The sequence below is a fragment of the Culicoides brevitarsis genome, chromosome 1 (assembly GCF_036172545.1).
Source record: "Culicoides brevitarsis isolate CSIRO-B50_1 chromosome 1, AGI_CSIRO_Cbre_v1, whole genome shotgun sequence".
Lineage (NCBI taxonomy): Eukaryota > Metazoa > Arthropoda > Insecta > Diptera > Ceratopogonidae > Culicoides > Culicoides brevitarsis.
The window spans coordinates 7314904-7339617 of NC_087085.1; the positions used below are offsets into that span (position 1 = coordinate 7314904).

At 26.6% G+C, this 24714-nt stretch overlaps 1 protein-coding gene across 2 annotated transcripts; it reads right to left on the bottom strand.

The window, feature by feature from the left end:
* Window positions 1-1455: 1455 nt before the first annotated feature.
* Window positions 1456-20993, bottom strand: LOC134836753 (differentially expressed in FDCP 6 homolog). Of its 2 annotated transcripts, XM_063851961.1 has the most exons (5): window positions 20708-20993; window positions 20520-20558; window positions 3793-4114; window positions 1810-3252; window positions 1456-1751 (listed from the first exon to the last, which is right to left on the bottom strand). In XM_063851961.1, exons 3-5 carry the CDS (start codon window positions 3889-3891, stop codon window positions 1623-1625), a joined length of 1671 nt encoding a protein of 556 aa, XP_063708031.1. In that variant the 5' UTR covers window positions 3892-4114; window positions 20520-20558; window positions 20708-20993; the 3' UTR covers window positions 1456-1622. The 2 variants fall into 2 exon arrangements, with proteins under 2 accessions (XP_063708031.1, XP_063708030.1); XM_063851960.1 differs by having other exon boundaries at window positions 20520-20993.
* Window positions 20994-24714: the final 3721 nt, after the last annotated feature.

Genomic DNA, 24714 nt, shown 5'->3' on the forward strand with positions numbered 1-24714 from the left:
AAAACGTCAAATATAGTTTTCATTTCGTAATTACGAACTTTAGAATAAATGAGTTCATCATCGATCGACGTTATTCCTCGAGACGTCAAAAACTTTATAACTTCTGTGGCTCGAGTGCAAGAAATTAAATTGTCATTAAACCAAAATTCTCCGAGATTCGGCAAATATTCTTCAAATTTCTCAAATTCCATATCTGACAAGTCATTTGAGTACAACGAAAGAACTTTTAACTTGCGATTTTCTCGTATTATCTCGGCTGAAAATTCTGTTAATTGATTTGTGTGTAACCATAATTGCGTTAAATTTCTCAGATCTGCAAACAAATTTGTGTCATTAAATCTCTTCAATTCATTTTCACCAAAATGAAGAAATTTCAAACTATTTAAGCCTTTGAACGTTTTTGGATGTAAAAATTTGATTTGATTTAACCAAAAACTAATTTTTTTCAACTTTGTGCAGTTATGAAAGGCATTTTCTTGTATTTCTTGAACTTTTTGTCCTTCAATCAGTAAAGTTTTCAAAGAAGGAAATGTATTACAAATGTTGTTGGTAACAACTGGAATTATGCTGTGCATAAAAATCACTTCTTGAACACAACTTGCTTCGTCTGACGATGGTTTCCAACAATAATTAGTCAATGAAAGAGATAAATTTGAAAATATGCACGTCTCATGATCTCGTTGACACTTGTATTCTCGAAGACATTTACCGTACAATGCAAAATTATTGAAAATTAAAGAAATTAATATGATGAAAATTGATTTTTTGAACATTTTGATGCAACTTGAATGAAATTTCTCTACAAACTGAATTAAAATCGAATATTTTTGCATTCTTATCAATTGTCCTTCGATAAATTATCGCATTTACGTTATGATTTAAATGAATTTTCGATTATATTTTTCTTTAATTAGGCGAATAAATTTAATATATCCATTTTTTGTCTCCCCCCCTCCGATTTTGTCGAAAAAATTCAGGGGGAAAAATAAAAATTAAATATGAAATACAAATATTTTTGACATATTTTGGAATTTTTATATTAAAAAATCATGAAAAATTACTGTTTATGGTAAAATTATACAAAAAACTAAAGAAATTTGCTTAATTACGACATTTTCTATTGAAATGTTGAAAAACATTTTTTTGAAAGTCACGTGACCAAAATTATTTTTTTTCAAAAATTTTTATTTTGGGAGATTTTGTTGATTTTTCTTTACTTTCAAGTTCAAATTTTAAAATAATATAAACTAAAATTAAATAAATGTTAAGAATCAACGTTTAACGTCTAAAAACGTTAAAAAATTACAAACAAAAAATTCAAAAATAATTATTTTTTTTATTTCCCCCCCCCCCTCTAGAAAATCCTCATGGGACAAAAAATGAAAATATTAAATTTATTCGCCTTAAAAAAACACAAAATTAAATATAAAATTTTATTTTATTTTTTCGTTTGTTAGTCGAACACAAGACAAACATCGATAATATTTTTTTCCTTTATTTTTCGTGGTTTTTAGTAAATAAATTTAATTTAGCAATAGATACATTTTTCGTCTTAATTCTAAATTTTAACTTAAGTTTGATTAAGAGTATAATTCACAATTTTCATTACTTTTGATTTATTGTCACTGAACTTTGCTGGGCCTCTTGAGCGTTGGCAAACGAGATTCGATGGTAACGGGACGTTCTCGTGTCGACGACATGAAAGATTGCACACGACGAACTCGATCTCCATCATGTCGAGGAGAAATGGCCTAAAAATTATTTTTTTTTTTAATTTTATAATTTTTTTTTTCATAAAATTTAACTTACTTGTAATCTGGCTTCCATGAGTTCTTTTGTTTCCTCCGAATGCTGAATTTTCTGTCGGGCATAACGGAGTTCCTCATCGAGTCGTTCTCGCTCTTCTTCCAATTGTTTCAGTCTACGTTCGGCATCTTTCAATTGTTGTTCCTTCTCTTTTTGCAACACTTCGAATTCGATTCGTTTCTGTCGTTCTTGTTCAAGTATCGTTTTTTGGTCTTCCTGTAATTGTTCGAGTTCTTCACGTTTCTCCCATTCTTCGGCCAGAACACGTGCTTGAAGTGCTCGTACAATTTCCTCATCACGCTTCGCTTGGGATTCCTCTTCCAGAAGTTTTTCGAGAGTCATTTTCATGTCTTCCAATTCGGCAACACGACGAGAATCTTCGCGAGCAAGTGCTTCGAGTTGCCTTGCTTGCGTTTCAGCAGCTAAACGTGCATGACGTTCCTTTTCGAGTTGCTCTTTTGTCTCTTCAACTTGTTTGATGTGACTAGACTTGAGACGTTCTTCTTCTTTTTTGCGTTTATTTTCGATATCTCGTTGGATTTTACGCCGACTCGCAATATCACGTTGAAACCCGTCTTTTCCCGTCGAATATGTGATGGCTAATTGCAAAGCGGAGATCCATTGCATGCGCGAACGATGATCCATAGCTGCAAGTTCGAATACGCGATCTCGAAATGACACGACAAATTTCTGGACTTTTTCGTGTTTTCCATTGTTCGAGATGCAAGGGCGTACGGAGGACTTTGAATCGAGATGAATTGTGCCACAAAGCTCCTTTTCGTTGGAATGTTTGTAATAGGAGAGTTCGCATGGTTGCAAAACGAACCAATATTCACGCAATGTTGGTAAAAGATATCCTCGTTTGAGCAAATATCCCTTCTTAATCACATCCATTATGTATGTTTGGTACATATCTTCAACAGCTTCTTTCAAGGGTTCACGACAATCTTTGATGTCTGTGCATTCTTGGAAGTCAATCAACTGCAGGAAATTACTGAAAGTCAAAACGGTATCTGTGTTGCTCAAATACTCGAAACGATTATCAGTCTCATAGTCGAGTCCCAAGGAAGACAAAAGCTGTTGAACAATGTGTAAAGCTTCTGCGCCTGCGATTGCACAGAACAACGACGAATCTTGCGCCTCAATTTGATCCGCTAACATACAAAAAATACGGAAAAGTTTGAATACCATATCAGCTGTGTACACTTTGACACCCTCTTCAGAACAGAAATCTTTGCGACACACGAGCCAACAGACTTCCTCGATGCGTGTCTCGAAATTCCGTTGTTGCGCAAGCGTCATGTCCTCAGGCACGGACAAAAACACTTCCTTCATGAGATAATACTTGAAATGATCGAAATTTAGCGTAGATGTCGAACGATATTGATCCAATCCGCGTTCGACGCCATACAAGTCGAGGATGACGGCGATATTTGCTGTAAGTACCTATCGAGAGAGAAAGAGAAATTCGAATTAGTAAAACTTTAAGAATGAAAAGAATAAGTCAATTAACGACATTAGGAGTGCTGATACCCATGAATGCTTCGTTAGACATTCGATATTATGATTGTTCACTCATTCATTTACTGCGAGTTAATAGTAAACATAAATTACCAATGCAATCAATTCAAATTCTAAATACTACTATTTGAATGATGCTTGAATAAATATTGCAATTGAATAGCGTGAACAATCTACTACTACAGAAATTTGAATTTCATTGATTCATCAAACATTTTGCTACAACATCGTTTTATTGAGCAATCTGTTGAACAAAAACTGTTGATTTGATTGCTTTTTTTTCAAAGTCCTTTGTCTGAGTAAAACATTAGACGAACTCCATTAAAAGTTTGAACTTGATTGTCACATGAATTATTATTTTACTCTTATTTTTGCGTAAGAGCCACCCACAAATCCATTCATCACGCACGGATGAGATCGAATTTCAGTGTGACTCACAAGTTTGTCAAAATATTTTTGTCTTACCTTCAATTTTGATTTATTTACAAAACCGGGTTTTTCTTGTTGCAGTGCATTAAATGCATGTAAGATGGAATTCGATACGTTTTTCAATAGAGATGCCATTGTTATGTAATTTTTATGTCTTTATTTACAGTTTTTTTTTATTCAGTTTTATATTCGTTCAACTAATTTCTTCGATTTTTTTCTTTTTTTTTTCGTGTTATGTTATGGTTCGTTCAAATAATCGGAAACATTTTCATAACTCGTGCTCCCGTGCTTCGTTAATAATAATCATTTAATTTGGTTGACTTTTTTCTGCAACCGTTGCTGTTGCTGCTGACTTTCACTGAAACGAGAAAAAAAAGACAAAGTTAATAAAAGGTAATAGCTGTCATTATATTACAATATTTTGCTACATTTACTTTATCGCATAATTATGATCTCGATATGACACAAAATGAGCAAGTGAGATAAAACCAGATTTTTTTTTTGTTTTCTTTTCACATGAACAGCATCAATTAATTTCCATACATGCAACTTCCATTGTCAGAGTGTAAATCAAAATATTTATTGTTAATATTTTCTTGATAAATAAATAATTTTTTCACGGATAAAAGTCTTGTTGTTGATTTTTTGTATATGATAAAATTCGATTAATTGTTGTCAAAATATAACGTGAACAAGGTTGGATTGATGGAGAAGTTTAATAATGGTGACAAACAACAGGAAATGTATACTTGTTGGTATTTAACAAGTAATTTTCTTACTTTCTTTCTTCTTTTTTCTTGTAGGTACGCAGATTGCGCAAACAATAACCAATCAACATCAGTGACGGATATTTTGCATTAAGCTTCCAACATTCAAGCTCATTTTTTACCATTTTTTTTTATATTGTATTTTCATTCAAAATGTGGATTCGATCAGTGTTTGAGAAAACTATACGTCTCAGAGCATATGTTCCATTGAGAAAAATGTTAGTTATGACGTCCCCCATAATGTTCACGAAAAAAATTTGGAGAAATTTGAAAAAAAATTCACTCAGAGCCTCTTATTACCATTTTTATATTGATTTTGCGAAAAAATCGGCGCCTGCGAATCACAGGAATGTTACATAACTCTTTCTTTCCATACCTATTACTCTAAAACTTTTTTAGTTTTAATCAATATTTTAATTTTAACTAAAAAAAATATTCTTGGGTTCAACTCTTTGTTTAAATAAAAGTGTATTTGGAGTAAATATTTGAAAAGTATCGATAAGTTCTATAATTGGAAAACTATAAAATTTAACACTATAAAGTATGAAATAAAAAAAAATATATTAAAAAATATAAAAAAAATAAAAAGAAATATAAAAAAATATAAAAAAAATATTTAAAAAAAAATATATAAAAAAAATATTAAAAAAATAGAAAAAAACATTTTTGAAGTTTTCAACTTCTAAAATAATTTTTATATTTTTCAAAAAAAAAATAAATAAAAAAAAAAAAAAAATAAGAAAAAAAAAAACAAACTATAAAGTATGAAACAAGTCAGCCCCGAGGAGAACGGAAAAAATTGTGCGCCAAAAAATATAAAAATTTGGGCAAATTTTTTATAATATCTTATAACATAGTTATCTTTTCACCTAAACATTTAAAGTTATGTCATCTTAATTTTTTATCTTAAATCAAAAATTCAGTTCAATAATTTTTGCCCAAATTTTTATATTTTTTGGCGCACAATTTTTTCCGTTCTCCTCGGGGCTGACTTGTTTCATACTTTATAGTTTGTTTTTTTTTCTTATTTTTTTTTTATTTTTTTTTTATTTTATTTTTTTTTTTGAAAAATATAAAAATGATTTTAGAAGTTGAAAACTTCAAAAATGTTTTTTTCTATTTTTTTAATATTTTTTTTATATATTTTTTTTTAAATATTTTTTTTATATTTTTTTTAATATAATTTTTTTATTTGTATTTTTTTTTTAAATTTTTTTTAAATGTATTTTTTTTATACTAACAAATCCAAACCAAGAATAAAATTTACAATTTTTTTTTTCAAAACTAAACATTCGCAATACATTTTGAAAATTTTGTATTTCGATGCATTTGAATTAGGTACGTATCTAAAATTGTCAGATCACAATAACATTAGAAATTCACAGTTTAAAGACCTTTTTGGAGAAACATTACTAAAAATGGTAAATTATGACACTTGGATCACGACTCATCAAGTCGCATTCACTTTCGTTGCTTTTATGTACAATTGCACTTTATACATAACATAAATATATAATAATCGACAATAAAGTAGGACATTGCTTGTAGTTATAATAGTTTCCTTTTAAACTCTTTTTCATTCATTATGATGTTATGATGCATTGTTTGCAAGTTAATATCTGCACTTTTGTTTAACAGCAGTGAAACATGAGTTTAAAACGGTAATGAAATACATGACTTCCCTTTCTAATTTATTAAATTGTATTATTATTATTAATGTTTTTCACTGCGAGTCGAAACAGGAGATATTAAATGATAAATATTTAATAAATAATTAACTTGTTTATGCCGCACGGAACATTTCGCAAGAAAAGCTTTCTTTCTTTTGTTCTCATATTCGTAATTTGATCTAAATAGATGATCATCAACATGATAGCTGATGTTAATTGATGTCAATCGCCCTTTTAGTAAACCGCCTGTTTACTTTTATTTTTGCGGACAACGTGAAACTGATACCCTTGAGTGCAGCTACTGAAATAATGCGACGCGGTAATTAAATGTAATGCTATAAGAATGGAATGCAACTTGATTTATTGCAGAAAATAATTAATAGCGAAGAAATTCCGCCTCGTTTTGGAACGAATCGATGTAACACGAGAATGGTTATTAATCATCATTAGTTTAAAATGCAACAAAGTCCAATTTCGAAACGCACCTCTTCCTCTCTTCTTCTTCTGCTGCAATGAGTTTCCTCCGAAAAGTAAGTCACCGTAAAATTACTCTCGATTTCATACTCGAGTGCGAGACACGTACCTCACGTTTGGCGCAGCAAAAGCAAAAACTCACGTCTATCAAGAGAGTTTAAATGTGCTCATCTGACAGTTTAACACAAAAAAAAATTTTCTCGTCTTTCGAAAGAAAAAGAATTCATGCACATATCAAAATATTTACATGCCAAATACCAAAACATGGCAAAATAGATTAGCCGAACAAAACATGTAATTTTTGATTTAAAACAGTTTGTTTTATTGTTTTGTGAAAGTTTTTTCTTCTTCTTTTCAACTATTTTTTTTATTGTTATTGCAGATGAAAAGGCAATTTATTAGTATTATTGTCATGTCGAATCAAACGAAAGCAAAAGTTGATCTGATGCACGTGATTTGACGTCAAATAGTATTAAAACTGATTGTTTATTTTTAACTTTTTTTTTCGGAAAACGAATAAAAAAAAAGTCTGTTAAATAAAAAAAAATATTTTTTTCAAAGAAAACATTTGCAGTGTGAACTTATTTATGGTATTTTTCTTGCTAGATCGCATTAATAAATTTAATAGGAAAAAAGTTCATAAAAATTTTAATCTATCATCATCATCATGTTTTTTTTTTAAGAAATTTGTTTATTTTTTATATCTTTTAATTACTTTAGGAAGTCTCATTTAATGTTTTTAGCAGATAATTTGGCAAAAATCGCATGCTTCCATCAATCGTTGTCGTCAAAACAAACCTTGAACATGAATTCCCTCGCAAAACGTTTATTTTTAAACAAACAGACGAAATCGAAATAATATTTATCATATAAAAGTGTACAAACTATATAAATATATGAAAAATGAACATATGCAAAAAATAATAATAATAAAAAAGAGTTAAAGAGAAAAAAGCGGTTCTCACACTGAGTAGGTATGTTTATTTTATTGTCTACAACGTTCAGCGGTGTCTGTCTGGTAACCCAGAGAAACATTAAAAACATTTTTTTGTTGTTTATCGTATCGGATATCGTCTTTATGTCTAGTTTACAGTAAACTTTACATATGTTTCATATATGTTATGTACGAAAAAAGCATTAAAACATTATTATTATTGTTATTAAAAAATATTGTTATTCATAATGCATGCTCTTCTATCATTTGTTTTGTGGTGTTGTTGTTATTTTTTCATGTTTTACTGCTGCAGTTTTAAAAAATAAGACATTAAAGAAACTAAAACACATGAAATGAAGGAAAATAAACACGGATGAAGAGTGTCAAAGGTCCTGCAGAAACAATAAATGTTTTTTTCTTTGTTTATCTTTTTTTTTTCTTATAAAAACTTATACATAGAATACACTTAAATTTCTTTATTTATATTTATTTGCAATTACGCCGTAAGACGTAAATATTAATATTTATTGTATTTTCGACCACTTTTAACAACTTTTATTATTATTGGCAATGAATTTTTCATATAAGGAACTTCAATACTTTTAATCTGGATGGAAATTGTGTCACATATATAATAAACTTTAATATTAATTTTTTTTTAAGAATCACCAATGATGAAGAAACAATAAAAAATAAGCCTACCTAATTCGATAAACGACAAAACAACAACTAAGTTTGAATTTAAATGTTTCACAAAGCTCTGGATAATGACTATTAATCGCGGCGCCAAGATTCCATTAATACTAAATGCGTATAATGTATCAACATCATCATATATATTTATTAATATGGAGAGTCACATTTATCGCATTTATTATGTTACTTAAAATAGGCAAAAGAATCACATTTATTATTATTATTTTATAAAAAATATATATATTTCCCGCAAAAAAAAATCATGATCATATTTATATAATGATAAAAATAACTTTTATTAAAAAAAAACAATATTTACAATAAAACACAGAAGTAAAAACAATTGTGTAACAATCAATTCATACCTAATTATAGAAATAAACTTCAATAATAATAAAATATAGGTACAGAGTGCATCATAAATTTGAAGGATTATTCAAAGTTTCGAGAAAAAAAAACAAAATAATCTTGTTTGATGTTGATGCGAAGTTTTTTTATTCATTCATTTTAATTGATTGACGTTTTATTACAAAAAAGTTAACAATAGTTGTTGTTTGCAATTATTTTTATTTTATTATTGTTATTATTTTTATATATATAATTTATATTTAAATCAATTATAAAGGCAACCTTAATGATGAGCCTGCACATTTTTCTTCATAAATATTGTAATTTTAAACAAATCTGGTTACTGGAGCATATACCTCATCAATTGCTTCGTAGCACAAAATCTTCCTAATTCCCTTATAAGAGTTATGATTATTGTTATTACAACACATGCAAAACAAAATGGAAAGTTATACGAGTGCCCTTGATTAATTACGACGTGCTTGTTACAACAATCATATATCTCGTTCGCTCGGACCATAATAAGAAATTATATATTATAAACGTGAGTCTCTACACATGTTACACGATGTTATTGTTGCGTATTATTAATATTTAATACATTAAATTTGAATAATGATTACAAACAAAGTTTCGTTAAAAGCATTCTTTTGAGACTCAGCTCTAAATGGCTTTAAATTCTATTTATTTTGTGTTCCGTGTGTGTGTTTAAGTAACGTCAATTATATTATTAATTCTTATAAGTATAACAATAATGGACAAGACAATGTTGTTTGTTGTTGTTCTTGCTAACTTTATGGACTGTGTGCATTACTTTGCATATAAAAAATATAAATTTATAAAAAAAAATGATTAAAATGTTTCCTTATATTAATAATAACAATAATCGGCGTAATATTTATAACCATTTTTAATTGCAATCTCTATAAAAGGAGACAAATTACCTATAACTGATAAATACAAGAAAAATTCGAGTAAAGCGCCCCGTGTCGTCGCCAAGGTCATTGGACTCGAGTAATGTATATAAAAAAAAACCATTATAATTATGATATGACAGAACATTGACACCAGAATGCAGCGATTTTAATTGTAGACACATGTCTGACTCATCTTTCTTTAATATTATACATTACATTATACATGTATCTATACAAAACATGTATGTTATAGAAATATGTAACAAAAATGTAGAATAAAAAAGGAAGATGCGCGCCCATATGTTAAAAACATATTTTCTTATCCCTTAAAGTTTTTATAAATGACGCGATAATAATAAAGATATAAATACTGAGTGTTTATGATATGTTTATACTTATAAAAAAAACGGGAATTCATTTTGCTGCATTTTTCCATAGAACAAACTTAATTCTTAATATAAATAAAATAACAGATAATCATTTTTTATGACTGTTTTCTATTAATGTTACTCTTCTACAGTATTTAGTAAACTTCTTGATATAATATTAATATGCATAAATAGCTTTTAAAATTGATCTTTGATACAGTCACTTAAAAAAATCATTGTTATTGACAAATTCTTATGGTAATCGATTCAGTTTTTATTATATTTTTTTTTTTTATGACTTTAGCAGAAAAATTCTGACGCGAGACGTTTCTTTTTTATTTATAAAAAATAAGTTTGGACAAGTTTTTAAAAAAAAATTAATTATAATTGGCGAATTAACTACCATATTTAATGAGAGAGAAAGTAAACAATATATTTAAACATATGAATTAGGTCAATCGAAGTGTTTGTCATTCCTTGGAAGATTAAAAAAAAAATAAGGCCGCTCCAAATTTTTTTTGAACTTTTTGTCCCATGCCCCATTTCAAAAGTCGAAAATCCAATGGGGCAAAATAAAAAAAAAAGTTAAAAATTCTATCAAAAATGACCGTTTTTTGGCCTATTTTCATAATTTTTGAAGGAATTTTTAAGAAAAATTTATTTTTTTTTTAATTTTTTTAACTTTTGTATTGAAAATGATATTTTTACAAGAAATTTCTTCTCTAAAAATTTTTTTTTTTTCAAAAATCATTGAACTTATGTTTTCAAAATTTTTTTGGTAATCGATTTTTTTTATTATATATTTTTTTTCTTTAGCAGACTTTTAATCTGACGCGAGACGTTTCTTTGTTTATTTATAAGAAGAAGTTTGGACAAGTTTTTAATAATAAAAATTAATTATAATTGGCGACAGACTACCATATTTAATGAGAGAGAAAGTAAACAATATATTTAAACATATGAATTAGGTCAATCGAAGTGTTTGTCATTCCTTGGAAGATTAAAAAAAAAGTAACCATGCGAAGGTTACGCGCGACATTTTTATTCGAATTGTCTTTTTATTGTATCAAAAAGTTATTTATTAAAACAAACAAACAATTTTTGCTCTACTTTTCACTTCTCTTCTCTTTCTTGCTTTATTCTGATAAATATTTATAAATTGTATACATAAGCTTACAGAAATCGAGAAAAAAATTGTCATCACAATTAAATAATTCATTTATTTATTAATTTAAAACCCATTAATATTCACACATGTGTCTGATATTGATTCCATTTCATGTCGAGTTGACTTGGCGCGTTGCCGAACTAAAATTAATATTAAACAAATTTAATTTTTATTTTATTTAACACTTCAACCTAATCAATGTCTGTATGTATGTAATAATATAAGTATAAAAAACGAAAATGGAATTGATTTTTTTTTCATTGCTTGTATGATTGATGTCAATTACACGAGAAAACTATTTATATTAACACTTGATAGTGACAAATAAATACAAAAATTAACGTGGATGTTTAACGACATCAGACATAAATGCGTGTGACTTATATTATACATGTATTAGGCCGCTCCAAATGAAAATCAAAAATAAAGTCCAAAATTTTTTAAAATAAAATAAGGGTTTTAAAAAAATAAAAAAAAATTTTTTGAAATACTATTTTCATACCAAATGACAAAATTTTATCAATTTTGAGCGTTAAATAATACTTTTGATGTTTTTTTACTATTTACTTTGAAATTTGCTTATTTAAAAAAATTTTCAGTATATTTCATATAAAAAATTAAAGAAAAAAAATTTATTAAAAATAACTGTCAAATATTTTGAAAAAAAAATTAAATCATTTTATGAAAAATATTTTTTAGAGAAGAAAATTTATGATAAAATATGATTTCTAAAACAAAAATTAGAAATAAATTGAAAATTTTTCTAAAATTTTTTTGAAATTTTCTTAAGAAAATTATGAAAATACACCCAAAAACGGTCATTTTTGGTTAAATTTTAAACTTTTTTTTTATTTTGCCCCATTGGATTTTTGACTTTTAAAATGGGGCATCGGACTTTATTTTTGATTTTCATTTGGAGCGGCCTTAGTTTGTTTTATTTTTAATATCATTACAGAACAAATTTAATTTTCTCAAAACATTAACTCAATAAATAAAACAAAACAATATTTTGGGATGGCGGAGGTTATTTGTACACGAAAAATTGAATTTGAGAGTAAATATTGTTACTACCGTATTCAATCTCTCAAATTATCAAGGTTATGTTGTAGGATCGTCCTTTGAAGCACTTAAAAAATAATCTCTCGTCTTCAGCTAAAAACAAGCACAATAAAGTTTTATTGCTCATTTTATTTCAATTTTATGTCTTTCACACGATGTTTATTGATTCTTGATTATTTTTTTATTGCAAGCCACTTTTTTTTTATTATAAATTACTAATTAATAATCTTTTGAAAAAAAAAATCCGTTTAAATCTGTCGACATGTCAAGAAATGTAGACTTGATTGAAACAGTTATATGTATCGAGTCTTGACAATAATATTTTAATTACGTGCCACAATCAATGCAAGCGAGGAACTAGATAAAGTTTCAAGCAGAAGGTTGCTTTAACATTATTATGCTCAATTGCGAGTCCGTCGTACACGAGAAAGAAACAACCGCAAAATCATTAACAGCATATTTTTTACCGCACCTTTTCCTGAAGTCTCCATATGGATTTGTTTATTTAAATGTTGAATGATTTTCGTTTGACTTGAAAGAGAGATGGAACGAATTGAAGGTCTTTCCTTGTTCCGTTACGCGCCATAAAATCTTTTTTGTGCTTCTTCAGGGTTCCTCGCTTGTTTTCGAGCGAAACGGACAAATCTTTGGGAGATTCTCTGAAGAAATTCTTGATGATTCATAAACACCTTCTACTATTTTTTTTTATACTTGATCACATTGAATATTTTCTTTTTTACATTAAATTTTTATTATATCCGATTTTATTACCTTTAATTGCGAATTTACTAAATGAGTGGGGTGAATAAACTGCTATTGATATCTCGCATTTAATGACATAAAATTAATAATATTAATGAAAATTTGCCGTGTAAGTGTCGTTCAATGAACAAATTGCGCACTTGACTTCTTTTTTCTTAATATTAATTACTTGATCAAATGATCGTTTTTAATTAAATTTTGAATAAAACTTTAAACTTTGCAATTAATGTTTTTTTTTTGGGTTATTCACATCTTAAAGATTCAAATTTGTCAAAATTAATCATCGTGCGTCATTTTGATCGATTATTTGTGACGAGACATTGTGTGTTTTTTGCAAGATAATTAATTTTGGATTTAGTGTTAGACATGCTTAATGATATTTTATTGTACGCCCACGAATCTTTTGTTTTTTTTTTAAATATTATATTAATATTATACATAATTATAATAAAATATACATTTAAAAAAGAATTGTCTTCTTTTGTTTTTTTTTTAATTTTTCGGTAGCTGCTTTATTGCGCATTTAATAAAGTGTTAAATTTTGTTCAAAATACAAAATGTATATTTAAAGTTTTTAGTGATTATAATGTTTTACCTAATGATAATAAAATTTAAGATTATAATAAACATTTACTATTTTTTAATAACTTATTAATGATAATATTTGAATTATATTATATTATATTTTATTATATGATATATATATATATATTATATATTATTATTCTATTATTTAATATATTGATATTATGAATATTATCTGATAATATTATTTTTTAACTTGAAAATCGGCTTCTGTTTGTTTGAAATATTTTTTTTATTATTTTTTTTAATATACAATATATTAATAAACATTCTTTTCTATTAAAGTTATGATAAGTTATGATAACCATAAATTAAAATTTACGAGCAAAAACATTGCGTTGGAAAAAAAGTTCAAGTTTGAATTCATCAAACACGAGACTGCGAGTCAATTGATTATTAATTTATGACAGCATTCCATCTTCGTCTTCCATTTTTGGCACATATTCCAGGAAATTTAAATAATTTTTTTATGCGAACATGCAAAAATACGACCTCAGATTAATTAAGAGATGTGTCTGAGTTTCATGTCAAACATAAAAGATACATTTTTATTATTATTTTTTTCTTCGCACCATCACAATAATTATTTATAATTATTAATGAATGACCAGAAAGGTATCAAATTCTTCCTTTTTTTTAACTTTCTGAACATATTGCAAACATAAAAACTTACTTTTTTAGGCATGGCGTGTATAAAACTTAAAATCACACGCAAAGACCGTTCTTTTTTACAGTTTTTTTTTATCTTTCTTAAGAAGACGACGATTATTTTATTAATAAAAGTATAAAAAAATAATCTTATGAGTTCTCGAGTTTTCCTAATTTGGTAATATTGAAATGGACTACCGCGTCGTGCGTCGTCAAACTTTTGCGTCTTATTGAATTAGCAAGTTTCATCATCTATAACAACCGCGATAACTTTTAAATCAAACATTCTCATTACCGAATTGCAAAAAAAAGTCAATTATGATGATGGCAAAAATCGTAATAGAAGTAATAACAATGTTAAACTCAATACTCAACATAAAATAAACGTTCGACATACAAAAAAATGTATACTTTTTCGTAATTTACCTTCCTGTTTACCTTGTCATTTACCATTTTGAGATAAAAAAATATTGTGTGATTGCCATTTTTTGTGCGTTTGTAAATAAAAGTATGTTGTTATAATTAGTTAAGATTTGAAATGTAAAAAATCGAAACTACTGTAGAATATTTTTCTACAATTTAGCACATTCAGCTTTTTTTTTTGCAAAAAAAAAGTCACATTGCACAACCTCTCACGTGTGTTGAAATTATTAAAGTACATTTTAACACTAATGTGAAAATTATTCACACACGATATTGCGTCGCGTCAACAGACAACGGTTGCACACAAAGAGGTGATAAGAGGTCAAGCTCTTTAATCAACTATAATTTATCGGCAACGTTACGATTATTATTGGTGTGTAGGTAACAAAACTGCGCTTCCTTATAAGAGCTCATGTGCAAAGGTAAGAAGAAAAAACAGGAAAAAGGTGCATATAATGATGATGAGTAATGCAATTAACATTTCTTTCAGAGCCATAAAATACAACTGAGAAAGGTATTTATTAGCGACGGCGATGTGTGACTCAGATAAAAGATATTTAATAACAAACAGATTTGGCAGAGAATTAGACAACAAGAAATTATCGCCTTGAGCAATTTGTTTGCTGAACGGATGGGAGTCGCGCGTAATATATGGAAACAATTTAAAGGTTGACCAACGACGAAAAACAATCAGGAAGGTAATTCAACTACCAAATTAACGGCGATTGATCAAATGTTGCATACAGGATGGAAAAGTGAACAACTTTTTATTGTGATCTCTTGAACGCGAGAAAAATAAACAATCATGACTTGAATGGTAAGCATGATAAACAAATCAGTTAGAATTAGAAATGTTATGAAAAGTGATAATTTTTTTTTCCAAACATAAAAAAATGATTTTTAATTATAAAATGAATTAATTTGCTCCAAATTTTTTTAAAACTTTATGTTCCATGCCTCATATTTTGTCAAAAGTTTTGAAAATAAAAATGGGGGGGGGGGCAAAATAAAAAAAAAGTTAAAAATTTCATCAAAATTGAATTTTTTTTTTGATCTTTTTGTTATTTTTTGATATTTGTGTAAAAAATTTTACAAAAAATTTTTAAAAAAAAAAATTATTAAGCTTTTTTTGAATTGAAAATGTATTTTATAAAAATTTTTCTTTAAAAATTTTTTTCAAATTTAAAAATCTGTAAAATTTTTGATAGTTTTCAAAAAAATTTTTTTTTGTTTGAAAAATTTTTTTCAATTTTTTAGTTTTAATATTTGCTCTTAAATCAAATTTAAATTATAAATTATCAATGAAGATATTTAAAAACAACGAAAATATTCATTAAAAATTCAAAATCAAAAATTTTTAAATATTTGTCATTTTGTATGAAAAAGTATTTAAAATTTTTATTTTTTCGCCCCTCCCATTTTGAGAAAAAATTTTTGGGACAAAAATTTCGAAATTTGTTGAAATTTGGAAATACGGCCTAATTTTTGATTTTTTATTTAATTAATTAATTAAAATCAGTTTTTATAATTTAATTAAAAATTTATATTCTTCTGAAGTTGGAAAACTTCAAACTAAATCGCAAACTTTGATTTCGCGATTCAATCTACAAATATATATTTGTATATTTTAAAAACATTAAACAAATAAAAAAGCATAAAAGATGATGAACTGCACAATCATAATATTTACATCAAAAAGAATTGAATATCATGAAAGAATGCATCATCTTAACACTTCTTTGTCATGTTTTTTTCCGCATAATTTTTTCTGTCGAACATTTCCTGGTTTGATTCTTTAAAAAAAAAAACACTTATTTACATCTCTCAATGTAGTAGGCACTTTAAGGTCTCGCTTCATTGTACACACGCACGTAGACATTGTAAAAGTTAATAATAAATATTCGAGATTTGTATCTCATGTCTTCTCGCCTCTTCTTTGCAGTACACGTACTTTATACGAACGATGGATGTTTAATTATTGTCGCATGCAAATCATGCTTTGTTACTTGATTGTGCGTTTTTTTTCAACATTAATGCTTTTTTCATTGTTCAACTACTTTTGTAGAAGAAGACGGCACTTGACCGCCTTTGAAACAAACAAACGCAAATATTTGTACTTTTTTATTATATTTACAATACTTTTAATTGTGGTTAGTTATATGGAACGGTCAAGATCAAAGTTGTTCTGTGAGTTTTTTTTTATTATACGATTAATAGAAGCACTTTTATAAAAACAAGAACAAAGGTTACAAATTACAAAACGGAATAAAAAATATAAACGTTGTTTTAAAAAGTAACTTAATATTCAAATTATTTTATTTATTTAAGTTAAATGAACAAATTTTTATATGTTACATATATATTTTATTAGTTTAAATCCAAATATAGAATTTTCGTTCGATAATAAATTATCATGATGATATTTCAACATAGGTATATAAAGTATTATTCAATATGGATCCATTTCTATGCAAAAATATAAGAGGAAACAATTTTTGGATTTATATAATAATAAATAAAAACAAAATACACTTAATCCATTTTTGAGTTAGTATACTATAAGATGCCTCATGGGCCTGTCACATTTGAAGGACTTGCCATAAAAACGAAATATCAGTGATCAACATCTCCGATTATTATAAAAAAAAGTTATATATACTTCAAATAATGTAAAGTTCGTAAAGTTACTCGCTTGACCCAATTCCGTCTATTATTTGTTTTTACATTTCTGTTTTATAATTTATAACTCTTTTTTTTTTCTAATAATATAAATATTTGCGCAAACTTGCAAAAAACGGAAACTAATCCTATTGTTACATTCACTCGTATTTGGCGGAGTAATTCTAAGCATTTCATATATTTTAGCAACATATACATGAACTAATTGAAGCGATATATTGCAATATGTATGTTACTTTTTTATTAATATAATAATAAAAATTCAATTTCTTACACATGCTTAACAATAGTTAGTAAGTTTTTCGCACGTTTTTCAGTAAGTGAGTAAAGTTGCAACATAATACTTTAATATAAATAACAAAATATATGCTAATAAACAAAGAACATAAACACGTTTTAATGCAATCAATCATTCAAATGTTTTTTGAAAGTGTCAAGAATCAAAATTAATCTCGAAAATCAGTTATTTACCTTCATGAGAAAATGTTTATGTGAGTTATTAACATTTTTTGGGGAATCCACGGTTAAAAGTTATTGAACCATTAATATATACAATTTAACATATACTTTTAAACATATATGATGAATCATCATTCAATATATATACAAAGATTCTTATCTTATCAAAACATAAATAACTCATGTATCAACATCATAATATTGAATTAATATCAATACTTGATACCGAAATAAATTTATTATATAAAAAGGCTTGGCTAGATATATGATTTTTTGTATGTGAGTCATGTGTTTTATGGTATTTTTTATCGGGACACACACAGAACACAAAAAATTAACAAGAGAAAGTCTTCCAAATCAGGAAGACCCACGAGAATGCAAAAGTTCAATTAACCCGAAAATTTTGATCTCCTAAAAAGGCGAGACAAAATAACTAAGATTTTTTCAGCAGAAATCGCACTTTTTATTTATTATTCATGAGAGATCGCTATGGTCTGTCGCTTTTATCGCTTTGCTTAATAAATAATTTTGCCGAAACCTCCTACAAAGAATTTATTCTTATAAGATCTGGAAGCGTTAATTATTTTTTTTTTATTTTTAAAACTTTTTTGGATCAAGTGCGAAAGATGTTCAACTTTTTTTTTTGTTGTCTTTTTCTGTGAATATTCATACAAAAGGTACCTTAAACAAATAAAAAAAAAATATTTTGTCATGCTGTTTCATCACAAGACACTCGTTATAGTACGAAAAAAAAAATAAATTTATCGTCATAAATATCATATTCGAACAAAAAAAAAATGCTTATTTCAGGTAGGAGGCAAGACATCCCACGACACACGATTCCGATTCCATATCAAGGTATATGGAATATTATAAGGTAAACTTGCAAAATAATGTGTCAGAGCGCTACTTTAGTGATGAATATGATTTCGTTGTGAACCCCCTTATAAAGAGACACACTGACCAATATTGTACGCTTAAAAGTAGTTTAAAGTTATGATCCCTAATCGACCAAGTGTAATAAATAGTTAAGTCGTCACATGTTGATGTTGATGACTAAGAAGATTAAATAACCGAGATTACAGTTTTTTTTTTCTTCATCTATATTATAACAATAGAGTGCCGACTCCCTTGCAAAATTTTATTTTTATAAATAAATACTCCGAAGCGAGAGAGAGACAATCGATGTCAAGACCAACATGCATTTTTCTTGAACTTGCTTGCTGTTATTATCGATTTTTTTTTTTTTTTTTTGATATAAAGTTTTGTGTGCGCAACATTCACCGGCAGACTACTGTCGAGACAATAAACTTTTTTGTCTGCTATTGTGCACTTGATTGAACGTTAACAAGTTAATAGAGACGACGAGCTTATAACGGAAGAAATGCGAGAAAATAACTGATAAGATTAATATTTATATTATTGTGTAAGATATACATTTTGCTTGCTAACAAGTATTTGTATTATTATATATAAATAATGATAAACATTTTATGGCTTTTAATGTGTAGATTTCATGACGCTGCATCGCGATGAGTGCAAAATTGATATTTTTTAGCTTTGTTCATAATAATTAATAAAAGTAATGTTTATAATATTTAAAGTTTTTATAGCTTTTTTTTTAAATCAGCAGGAAATTTGATACCTATTCAAGTTTCTGCACACTCTTGTGTAACATTATTAATCTTGATAATTGCGTGTAACTAGATAGGAAAGTTTTGAGTCATTTTGACAATTTTTATAATAAAATTGATATAAAATAAAATAAATAAATATAATAAAATTTATAATATATATTTATTATATATATTATATATATAATATATATATATATATAATATAAAAATAATAATATATAATAAAATAAATATTAAAAAATAAATATTTTTATGAAAAAAGATCAGATAAGGATATCCTTATTTCCAAGAAGGATCTTTTTACATTAGTTTTAAACGTTGCATACATAATATATGTGTTTAAGGTATAAAAAAAATTAAAAAAAAAACTTTTGTTCCTATCTAATACAATTATTTTCAAGTTTATGATATTATAATATTCATCGCTAAAATTAATTATAGCTTGCCATACCATAATTTTCACGAACACAGATCATATTTTCAAACACCAACATACATAAATAATAACTCAATGAATAGCAGATGATCATCTGACAGATATGACACCTGTTAGTTTTAGTATTATTTTTTTTTGTATATCGTACAACATGTTAATAAAAATACAATACAATTTGCATTACAGGGGACAAACGAAAAAAAAAAATAATAAAAGGGAAGTTCACTGGAAGAGACGATTAAATTTTATTCAAATTTTTTGTTTTCAACGAACACCCAAGAGGACTTCGTCCATAAAGAAAAATGTACATCAAAGAAGAATTTAAAAGTAGCTTATAAAAATTTTAATTTACAAAACAAACAGTATGAAAAAATATGCAACATATGACTCATAAATTATTTCATCTCGGTTTTTCAAAAAATAAAATAAAATTTCATATGTGTTTTTAATAGGATACACATTCTTTGTTCATTAATAATAATAATTGGTTGTAATAAAAATAATAATTAAATTACTTTATGTAATCAAATATAATTAATTTTTATTATTGAATTATAATTCTTCAAACACAGTCACACATATGTTTATCATCCAATAAAATGTAACTAGATTTTTTTTTTGTTCAATTTAATGAAAATATGCAGCAAAATTGTATATATGTATGTATGAACATTAACAAGTATATTAAATTATTATTATTTTTTTTATTGTATTATAATATAGTAATATATACCTTTAGGCTGCTTTTACTCCAACAATCTCCCTTTAATGTCTTGAGTAGAAAGAAAAATTGTATCAATAAAAGGGTTTCTTTATATATTTATTTTCGTGCGTTCAATTTCTGTAAATTTCTATTTTTTTTCGCTCGTTATCTTTTTTTTTTTTTGCATAAAATAATGATTGAATAATGTATTTTTTTACTGTATGATTATTATTATTAATTCATAACTCTTGTTTGGGTGCTTGTACTTGAAAAATGCTTATTAATCACTGTTATTATTCAATTGATTCATTAAACGAATGATAAACACAGCACTTTTTCAACTTTTTGAATTTTTCGTCAAACAAATATTTGATATTATGTTGGATTTTTTTTAAATATTTTTCGTGATTGATTGAGTTGTATGTCTTATTAAGACGAAGATTTCTTAGCGCTCGCACTTTTTATTCATAAAAGAAATAATAAATATGTGAACCGACCGACTCAAACGCTTAACACTGACTAACTGATTTGAATGCGCAAACGATATTCGTTCAAAATAAAAATATATATTTCCAGATAATTTTGTAGACTTGTTATATATGTATGTATGAATCATACAAATTGTAGAGAAACAAGTTCTTCCATTTACGCTCGACGTTCGTTACGAGACTGGAAACGAAGAGGGATACGAACATGTGATTGTCGTGTGGCTGTGTGCATTCATTCAGATATATTTTATTATTGTTGTTGTTGTTGTTGTTGCATGTTATAGCGAAGCGGGACAGTGTGATAATAAAATCAGCAAAAGTGAAGCAAATTTTGAGGTCAATGTTGAACAAAAGCTCAAATTTGCAGTTTTATATTTTAAGCCTCTTAACTTGAAATTTTCCATTAATTCACTTTTAGATGACGAATGAAGAAATCGCTTTCATGCCCGCTGTTGGCACATTGACAATTGTTAGGGTGATGATGATCAATGGAATGGTTTATTTTCACAAACAGTGAGCAGAACAAATCATAACTACGAAAAGAGACGCATGCAACGCAGATCCATTTCATTACTCACACAATGAAATTCAATACAAGAGAAATTAACTTAAAGGGAATTTTTCTACTTTATTTTTATTACATCCTTCGGAGACGCACACGCACGAATCGTAAAAAGGGGAAGGAAATTGCATTTTATATACATAAACATTGCGGTCCCCAAAAAAATGTCGAATCGAGCGTATTCTGGAAAAAAAAATTATTTTTTTAAAAAAAATTTAAAAATTTTAATAATTTTTGTTTTAAAAAAATAGAAAAAAAATTTTTTGAAGTTTTCAAAAAATAATAAATATTTAACATTAAATTAAACGTAATTAACCTTTTTTTTACAAAATTACTGAATTTATTTTTCAAATTTTTTTGACAGTAATTTTTTATAATTTTTTTTTCTTTAATTTTTAGTATTTAAACTCTGAAATCTTATTTTTTAATTTTTTTTAATTTTTTTAAAATTTGAACAAAAAAGTAATTTTTTTAAAAATAAATAAAATATTTTTAACACTCAAAAATATGTAGTTAAAAATTTTGTCATTTTGTATGAAAATAGTATTTCAAATTTTTTTTTTATTTTGCCCCCCCCCCCATTTTATTTTCAAAAATTTTGGACTTTATTTTTTATTTTCATTTGGAGCGGCCTTAAAGGGAATTTTTCTATTTTATTTTTATTACATCCTTCGGAGATTGTTCGGAGACGCACACGCACGAATCGTAAAAAGGGGAAGGAAATTGCATTTTATATACATAAACATTGCGGTCCCCAAAAAATGTCGAATCGAGCGTATTCTGGAACGAAAATTCATTCGTGACAACAGAAAATGGTACAAAATCTCGTTTGGCTATTAATAAAATAGTACATAAAATTCTCCCCTAATTGTATCCTATCTAGATACATAATAATTAAGGCCGTGTTTCTTTATTAACGTAACCCCGCAAACATGCCCCAAATGCACAACGAGTTCATTAAAACACTCAAAACATGGAAAATTCTAAACCAGTCAAAAAAATGTACAAATAGGGTGATTTGTGTTAAGTTTTTCGCATTGTTCAATATGTTGCGAACATGTGAATTGAATTGTTTTTATGAGTAATCAATGCGATCATTATTATTTTATTAGAAACACTTAGAGTTCATTAGTCATCGATTGATAATTTTGATTGTGCAAAACGATTCAACTTGCTTCAACAGAAAAATCGCATTCGTGACAAGACAACATTGTAACCATGTAAATAGTGTAATAATTCATCATGCACTTTTGTCTTTTGGTATCACCTTCAAGTATAATTAAACAGCGGCTTTCTTATCTTTTTGGAACGATTTTTTCTTTATTCGGAACAAGTACAACAGAAAAAACAACATCAATTAACACAATATAATTTCAATAAAAAAAAAACACAAAAGGTGAATGAGCAATTTAAATGCATTTCGATATATTGGTCATCGATCGAAACTTGTCTTTTTTTTGCATCGTACTCGAAATTTTATTGAACGAAAAATAATTAAAATGTAAGGTAAGTTATTCATACAAAGATTAAGAACATGACTTTTTTTCGATAATAATAAAATATAAAAATTACATTAACTTACATTTTTCGTTTTTCAGGTCCATGCAATATTAATTGCCTCACGTTTACGAATGTAAATTTCGTGGCATGTAAGCCTCGCATAAATATTCCGATTGATCCGCCAAAATAAACATGTTTATCGTAATACATTCGCGATAAATATATGTGATATGCGGTGCGACAGATAAAGTACACACGGCGATTACAAAAAAGTACAAGTTAAACACAAGGCACATTTAATTAATATTTTCCATATTCATCGGACTAAACACGAGTTGCAAATATTTGTATGAAGTGTAATGTCAAACGAAAAATATCGCTACGATATGAAAATGGATACAAAGTCATTCAAGTTTAGCTTTTTTTTTGTATATTAATTTAAAGTGTTTTGATCTACTGTTAATTTTACTACAGTGAGTTCTATTTTTTTTTTGTTAAAAATTTTTTGTATTGCAACAAATAAGGCCGCTCCAAATTTATTTCGAACTTTTTGTCCCAAAAACTTTTTTTCAAAATGGGGGGGGGGGGCAAAATAAAAAAAAAAAAAATTGAAATACTTTTTCATACAAAATTACAAAATTTTAACAGTTTTTTGTCATTAATTAATATTTTAGTTGATTTTATGGTATCTACATTGAGATTTGATAATTTAAAATTTATCTCAGAGTATTTCAAGATAAAAATTTAAACAAAAAATTTTCGTAAAAAAAACTGTCAAAAAATTTTGAAAAATAATTTTTTTGAAAAAAATTTTAAAGAAGAAAATTCATGTCAAAATACGATTTTTAATACAAAAATTCTTAAAAATTATTTTTTTTTTAAATTTTGGGAAATTCATTAAAAAATATGAAAAAAGACCAAAAAAACGGCCAATTTTGATGAAATTTTAAACTTTTTTTTTTATTTTGCCCCATTGGATTTTCGACTTTTGAAATGGGGCATGGGACAAAAAGTTCAAAAAAAATTTGGAGCGGCCTAACGTAAAAAATAAAAAAAAAATAAAATTATTTATTTAAGGATTTAAAAGTTTTTGATGAAAATTTCAGTTTTTCAAAATTATATTTTAAAAACAAGATAACTAAATATACAATGATATCTTATATAATATAATGTCTTCATTTTTAATTAAAAAAACACTCTGTGCCCATTTAATATGGAAAGAATATCACTCGATGCTTTATTACGACAAAAAATATGTTTTAAATATTTCACAAGGTCTCCTGTTGTGTGTGTTACTCAAACTTAGATTGATTTTAGAATTCAATTTGTAATATTTGTAATAAAATTAAAACATAATAAATTTTACTCTACAACGTAAATAAAAAGTAGTAAAGTAGAGTGTCAATTTGATAGATATTTAGATTGGATAACAGGAAGCTGTCTTCTCTTGACATATCACGCCATTAATAATTAGTCACTTTTTAATTGAAGTTGATCGAGATTGCGACACAAAGTTCGATGATCGGGAAAAGGTAAAGTGAATATAACAAAAGAATGTTAATTTTTATTGCGGATCCATTCATTTTATTATTCATATGTATATTTAGTAGTAATAATATCAATATTTTGTGTTTTATTCGGTAAAAGTATCGTTTGTAAATCTAGATAGAAATTG